Source organism: Cariama cristata, unplaced genomic scaffold (assembly GCF_000690535.1).
Source record: "Cariama cristata isolate BGI_N322 unplaced genomic scaffold, ASM69053v1 scaffold33041, whole genome shotgun sequence".
Lineage (NCBI taxonomy): Eukaryota > Metazoa > Chordata > Aves > Cariamiformes > Cariamidae > Cariama > Cariama cristata.
Genome location: NW_009598086.1, coordinates 406 through 7,856, shown reverse-complemented (window position 1 = coordinate 7,856; position 7,451 = coordinate 406). Strand labels below are relative to the sequence as shown.

General features: G+C 40.2%; 1 protein-coding gene across 1 annotated transcript in view; it reads right to left on the bottom strand.

Annotated features, from left to right (window-relative positions):
• Nucleotides 1-5,994, bottom strand: part of DDIAS (DNA damage-induced apoptosis suppressor) — a 6,633-nt gene extending 639 nt beyond the window's left edge. Inside the window, exons 1-4 of the mRNA XM_009709161.1 lie at nt 5,882-5,994; nt 4,950-5,111; nt 3,755-3,872; nt 4-1,948 (exon numbers count right to left, since the gene is read on the bottom strand). Coding sequence (XP_009707463.1) covers nt 4-1,948; nt 3,755-3,872; nt 4,950-5,111; nt 5,882-5,994 — 2,338 coding nt within the window. The remainder of the gene's footprint in view (nt 1-3; nt 1,949-3,754; nt 3,873-4,949; nt 5,112-5,881) is intronic.
• Between the last annotated feature and the right edge of the window lie 1,457 nt (nt 5,995-7,451).

Here is a 7,451-nt window from a genome sequence, read left to right as displayed (position 1 = left end):
TTTCCCTAACAGACCACAGTTTCTGGAGAGGTTTTGTCATAGGAGTCGACTGTGAATAGGGAACAAAGTCCTGAGCGCTAAATGAATTGCATTCTGCATCACAAAAGGAGTAAGTTACCGGTGTACTGTGCTTACTAAAAGCAGGAGGGGACCTGTGTAGGGATGAGCTCAGTTTTGAACTGTTACAGGGAATATCTCCAGGATAAAGCACCAATTCAGGAGCTGTGACCTTTTCCATCAAAGTATCTTCCTGTATTAAAGAATTACATGATTTATTTAAGAATTCTACAGGTTTTGCTACCTCTCTTGCATTTGCATCAAAGAGATCTGCAGAAGCATTGTAGCTGCCTTCAGGGAAGACACTGTTCCACAGCATCTCTCTCCTATTTACACTTCTGAAGGTATTTTCTGACAGTGCTGCTAGTGGTTTCAATTCTCTTTTATATATCCTTCTTGTATTGTTGGGAGTTGCTGGATCACAGTCCCATGCCCCTGTGAATGTAGTATCTGTTCTTTGGCTCGGTGTGGAAGAATTTTCTTTATTTTCACAACTGACTAAACAGCTGTCATGTGCAGAATGCACACAGGTAGCTGCCTTGCTCCTTTTTAAACAGGAGGTTTCTCCGTGTTCAGCAGTACGTGGCAGACTAATAAAAGACCAAGATGACTTTGAAATGTCAATATTTGCTTCTTTGGAATGCACATACCTGCTCTTGGAAACAGAGGACTCTGATGTAACTGGCAAGGACTGTGACAGAACAGGTAGATGAAGGTTAGGTATAAAGCAAGATGCTCCACATTCCTTGTCATTTGAAGATAAAACACTAGAGGAAGACTCACATTGAGACACCTCATCACTTGGAGGATTTGCATCTGACTGAAGACAAGCAAACAACACGTTCTCCCAACTATCATTCTCTGCTGGTGGCAAGAACCTCCCTGACACGCTCGCTTCAGGTAGATCACCAGCTACTAGGGTTTGCCTGGGACATGATTTGTTAAGATTTACATGCAACTTGCTACTTTCAAGACAGGCACGTTTGCCTGCCTCAAGGCTGGGTGATGTCACAACACTCTTGCCCTCTTCTATTCTGGCTAAAAATTCATTTAGGCTTTCTGAGAACGGGAGCTCATCCCAAAGCACAGAGTTCGTCTGAGACACTCCAGCTACATTTACGTGATTAGATGCTGAGGCATCTCTCTTGTAAAAAAGGGAGTTGTGGGATTTTTCTGGGTAAGAATAATTTCTACTATTAGTCTTTGGGTAAATGCTGTTTACCCCAAATTCCAAGGGATGTTGTAACAACCTGTAACTGTTTCCACGTGAACACTCAGTCTTTGAAGAGGATGCTCTCTCTAATTTATCAGTTGCAGAGATACTATCAGTCTGACTAGGCCATGAACTCAACTCATTATCCTCCTCTTTATTCCCTTCCTTCACAAAAGAGCCGCAAAACTGTGAATCCCAAAGACTTTGATTGTTGAGGCTTACACTGCACGATTCTGCAGAGACAGGCCTCCCCTCTTGTTCATGCTGTTCACTCACCAGCTTTCCCACTTCCAGAGTGGGGAAGTCTTCCGCTGTTACCCAAGCAACAGATGAAGTCAGGCTGAAGGACTGCTGCCAGAACCCTAAAAAACTTTCTCTGCCACTAGACTGAACAAAACAGGAGTTTCTGCTCAGGCTAGACAAGCTGCTGAGCTCACTGACAGGTTCATCTATGGGAGCTGAAGATGCATCAGGTAAATATGAGCTGTTATTACAGCTCCTGAATTTTGCCAACTGCAGGAGCCGATGGCAGTAGCTGATAACAGTAAAGCCAGTAACAGCAGCGTTTGGCAGGAAGATCTGGCAAGCTGTAAGGTTTTTTGTACTTCTATTAATTCTGGAACAGTTTTGCAAGATGCTGCTGACAGCAGAACGCCCTCCATCTTCACTTGCACAACCCTGGGGGGAAAAAGAAAAAAAAAAGCTTAGTACAATGCTTTATTTTGTGATAGGAAAAAAAGAATTAATGCATGTCTTTTAAGTCAGGCTTAAATTTAAGCCTCACTTTTTGTCAGGATCTGCAGGGAAGAGACTACAAAACAGTCTGTAACACAAAGCAGTACTTCCTGAGAAATAAGCACTGGCAAGGGCTATAAAGGGCATCACAGTGAGAGATTCTTTGCTTGTTGCAATTACGCAGAGTTTTGGAGCTGGAAAAACAACCAAGAATTCTAAGAAAGGACTTCACAGAAAATGTCTTCCTCCCTTTAGGGCATTGGGTGCTTCCAGGCTTCCTCCCAGTGCAGTTCTGTGCAAATGCCTAGCTGTATAAGGCCAACGCTCTTCTTTTATGCAGGAGGCACTGGGCAGTACTTGAAGGAATGCACTCTGGTACCAGATACCTGACTTGGCAGCTCAGCTGTCAAAGCCCATGGTATTTTCCATGCACTTCCTCTGCAAAAGGGAAATAAGCTACAACAGTTATCTTCTCAGATTTATTTGGAGAGTACTGTTTTAAAGGAGCTTCAGCTGCAATTCTTTATAGAACCTCCTTCTCTCTACACAGAAATTACAGGTAAAAATGACATTAAAAGCAGAGGGAATTATCTAATATTTTGAGAAGGGGATAAACTCTTTTTCACCTCGCCCTCCAGGTCTGGCAATGCCAGAGAGGCCAAAAAGCAAATATAGCTGCCTTCAAATTCAACAAGCCTCCTACTCCCTGAGTCTATGCAAAGGTTGAGGCTGAAGGCTCTTAGCCAAGGACAATACCCTTCTAGGTAAGACTTTAAAAAGTATGTATTCTGAGTTTTATCTGGGAGAGTGCAACTCTATGCATAGCTGAACACAACTATACAGAAATGTCGATAGCCAAAGGCTGAACAAATGGTCTTCGAATGTGTGTTCAGTCCTTGTGAGTGCATGAGCAGCAACAAGGCTGTTGATATGCAGGATTACTTGTATTTGTAAAGGCATCAGACCTAGAAACCTGGTGAATGGTTTCACCAGGTTAAGTAAAGTTAATCCATGAAGTCCTCCAACTTCCACTACTTCAGATGTTGTGCATTAGGAAAATCTCAGCTCAGGTACAAACCTCATGGTACCTGTGGCAGAGGAAACCCACCTGCCAGGTAGGATTTAGTCTACAGACTTCATAATTTGAATGACTTGCACAAGTACCACTTGAAGAGAACTTAGAAGACTGTTTCTATGGAAATATTACTAAGAACTAGTATTTCAAAGTCTGTTAAACACATAAAAGAGCCACAGGTGCATATGTCAAACAGCTGTACTTTATCAACATCTTTAAACATGCTCTTAAACCCAGAAATACCAAAATGCTGCAAGGGGATGTGTTTCTCCTTACATTTCAGACACCAGGAGGCTATGCAGCATGGGAAAGGTAGTGCAGTGCTTGAAAAGACAGTCTGTTTCTTCCTTGAACTGTACATGGTTTTTTTACAGACTCCAGGCTGTTACTGATATGCATGGGAGCTAGCACTGCTCAGGCTCTCTGAAAAGCAGCCCTGACAAGCTGTCAAGCTGTCTACTGCCATTCAAGATGGCTTTTGGATGCGACTCATTTAAAATAACACAGGAGTCTGGGGGAAGAGGAACAGAATCCTTTCCATGTCCTAGCCCTAAATTTTCTCACATTCCCAAAAGATGCTGCACGTGGTGCTTTGATAACAGCCTATGCCCCCAACTGGCTACAAGCTAATGAAAAAATCTCATGATAAGAGAGTGATGTGGATTAAAAGTTACCTTGACTCCAAATATAAATCTTTTTCCAATGAAACAGGTTTCCACTGCTTGAACTAACACTCCTGGAGATACATCTGTGTTTGTTTCTCCCGACAGTTGATTCAGGTCTTGAATACACCTTGAGTAAAAACATATAGAAGTACTGCACCAACTAGGAAACCATGAACCTATAAATTCAATTGTTTACTTCACTTAATTTGACAGTGAAATAGAAGTAAACAAAACCACCACTTTGAATAGGTTTAATATACACACAGCTTTCGGGTATTCCCTGGGGCACTGTGATTTTGGTATCAACACAATGATTGTATCATGCTGTCAAAATGCTGCTAGCGCTTACATATCCTTTCTGCCCGTGTCTTTACGACAACAGCAGCATCCATATTAAGACATACAAATAACTCTCTTTTTAACAGTTGACAGTGGTACAGCAGCCTAGTGTAGAATGCCTGCCATGAGAATGTTATTAATGCTGCTAATATGGGATTTCAAAAGCATTCATCTCTGACCCAGTGATAACACAAGGCACTGGAAAATAACAGAACTGAGAAACAACAAGCAAACGTACCCAAATATCCCATTCGAGCAGTTTCTCATATCAGCAAGTCTGATGCTTGTAATGTAGGTGGTCAGGCTCTAAGGACTAACAGGCTTTCTTAGAAATCCCTCCTTGCTAAAGGAAAATCTGGTCATATTGAAGACCACCAGTCATAAGGTGCACACTTTTTTTCCCCTCAAATCCAAACTGTTAAAAAAACCCACAAACAAACAGAGGCTCTATCTTTACCTTAAGACTCTTCTAAAATCTTGAGGAAAAATCATGTCTAAATCTCTAGAAAAGCCAACTTAGTAATATGCCATTAGACAAAGAAAATTCAATCATCTCAAATAACAGAAGAAGGACACAAGGAGGAAGAGCAACTGACCAAACTGTAAAGCTCACTTAGCAGGTGGTAGCTGCCTTCAATAGACACGTGGAAGATCTCTTATGTAGAAGTAATCCATCTCAAAATTTCAAGATTTCAGGAAGAAACCAAACTTCAGCATTTTCTCAAGGTGACGTGTACCAAGGAAATGCTGGAAGGAAGTACTGCAGCAGCTTCTTCCCACTCGTGTCCTCACCATCCAGGCTCATCTCAATTTTTTTAGGCTGAAGAAAACGCAGCTACATAGTTAGAAACAATCCATTCCTTACCTCCGCAGATTTTCTGCAGTGACCCCAAAGAATGGATCTAAGCAACTTCCAAACACAGTAATGTCAAACAAATCATTAGTGTCAGCAATCTTTAGGGACAATCTATATCTGTAGCTTGCATCTTTAGCTTCACCTGTGCAGCCACATTTTAAACAGTTAAACCTGAGAAGACAGTAAAAGGATAAAAGAGACTGAATACATGAACTTCTGTTAATCACTGCTGAGGTAAAAACTTACCTGCAGCTGTACATATTACTACTATAACGTACCAAACATTCCATGACAAACTAGAAGATGCTTATTCTTTACTCCTTGAGGCATTAATCTTACCATAGGCTCAGCAAGGAGTCTGTACCATGACAGAATCCCTCTGGCTTCTTTTCTTGATTTATTAAATGCTAGCCTGTTGTGAAGTTGGAGAGAGATAGTGGACTTTAAATGACCTGATGGCGAGTAATTTTGAATTCCTCAAACCCCCATTTTTTGCATTTTGTTCTGGTTTGGGATTTTTCTTCCTGTAGCTTTAGTATTATACCTGCACTGCACATACAAAATGAGAAGAAATTTTAAAAAATTAGGACTTGATTTGGAGGGGCTTTCAACCAATGCTTTCCAACTTAGGAACACCACCGAAGAACTGGACTGCAGGGCATGCACTTGGAAGCTATTAACACAAGTAACTTATTCTCTTAAACTGTCCTTCAATACTGCATGGCACTAAATGCCATAGAACTCTTGATCCATAGTGACCTCCAAGCTGCTACTGGAATACAAAGAGACCTAAATAGTGGTAAGCAACATAAATATTCAAAAAGAGAACTAATTTCTACAACGGCTGGATTTTCACCCATTTGTTTTAACTTGTGTTCAGCTAACAGAGATTCCCAAGGTCTCTGACAGTTACAGTTAAGGATCCCCAAAACAAAACATACCTCCTCGAATCCAGCATCAGCCTAGAAAAGCATTTCTGACAGGCAGGATAGATGAAGCAGGAGTTCTGGATGGAAATTACAGAGGCAGCCAAGAGTTCCCTTACACTGTTCATGTGCTCACAGCATCACCTGCAACAAGAAGACAAAATGGTTCAGAAAGTTCTCGGTTTTTTGATATGTAAACATTAACTGCTTTTAGCTGGGATTTTTGAACATTTTGAAAGCTGGCCCTCAGGAAACAATGATCTCTGTTTGAAAATGGTAGCCCAACTGAGGCAACATATATTATTACCCTTAATTAACCCTTTAAAAAGAAAAAAAAAAAGATGAAGATATGTAATTAGAAGCAAGAGGCTGCCCAGGGAAGTGGTTGAGTCACCATTCCTGGAGGTATTTAAAAGATGTGTAGACGTGGTGCTCAGGGACATGGTTTAGTGGCAGACTTGGTAGTGTTAGATCAATGGTTGGACTTGATGATCTTAAGGGTCTTTTCCAACCTAAATGATTTAGTGATTCTAAGTGTTCATGATATCTGCACACCATTGCAGATAAACCATGCAAATTCCCGCTTGTATTTCGGGAATCGTTATTAGAACTATCCTTGAGCACAGCACTGCAGCAAATCTGTTTCTGATTTTTTTTCCTTAATTTAGAATGAAGTCACAACATGGGATTAAACATGGAAATGATTCTACACTTGTAATTCTCCAAATGCCTTCAATACCAATGACTTTGAAAGGAGAGGATGCCCCGAAAAATCTCAAAAGGGCTTGCAAGTGCAAGTATATTCATGCCCTTTGAGCCAAAGGGACAACTCTACAGTACTTACCATTGATTTCAGTAAAGGGGCTGTATGCATCTGACAAATAAATGAACTAAATGTTTAAATAACTAGGAATTAATTTATTTTTCTTCAGTATTAGTTTCCTGCAGGATTATCTTGTCTTTATTATCATTATACTGTTCAAAATATCATTTTTTTTGCCACAAAAAAAAAGTTCAATTTACAGGCTATCCCTTTGCCCGGAAGCGCACTGTTCTCAACATTCTGGTAAAAACAAGATCTATAACACAAGTATCAGAAAAATGTGAATGACTAAATTCATTACTCTGAGTAGTTCAGAAAAGAAAAAAAAAAATCAGATATCACAATATTCCCTATGGCAGAAAGGTCAGGAAAACAGAGGCAGGAAAACGTAAAAGGGCCAACCAAAATGAAAAAAAAAAATAAATATCTCTTCAGAACACATATTAACAGACTTGTTTGATCTACTATATTTAATGGTGTATGCCTTCAATTCTTGCCAAAAAGAAACTATTTTGTTTTAGTTACAGTACAAGATATCAGTAAAAAATGCATGGAAGATATACCAATATGTAAGAAAAGAAGGAATAAAATCAAGTCTGACTTTGTTATTGCCCAAGAAGGTGGACTTGGAGAAACCAGCAGATGCTTCAACTGGTTTTCAACTCAGAACTACATAAACAAAGTATACTGTTATCTGCAGTTTTCAATGAAACAAAAAAACACCACCAAAACACACCCCCCGGAAAACACAGCATGGAATAC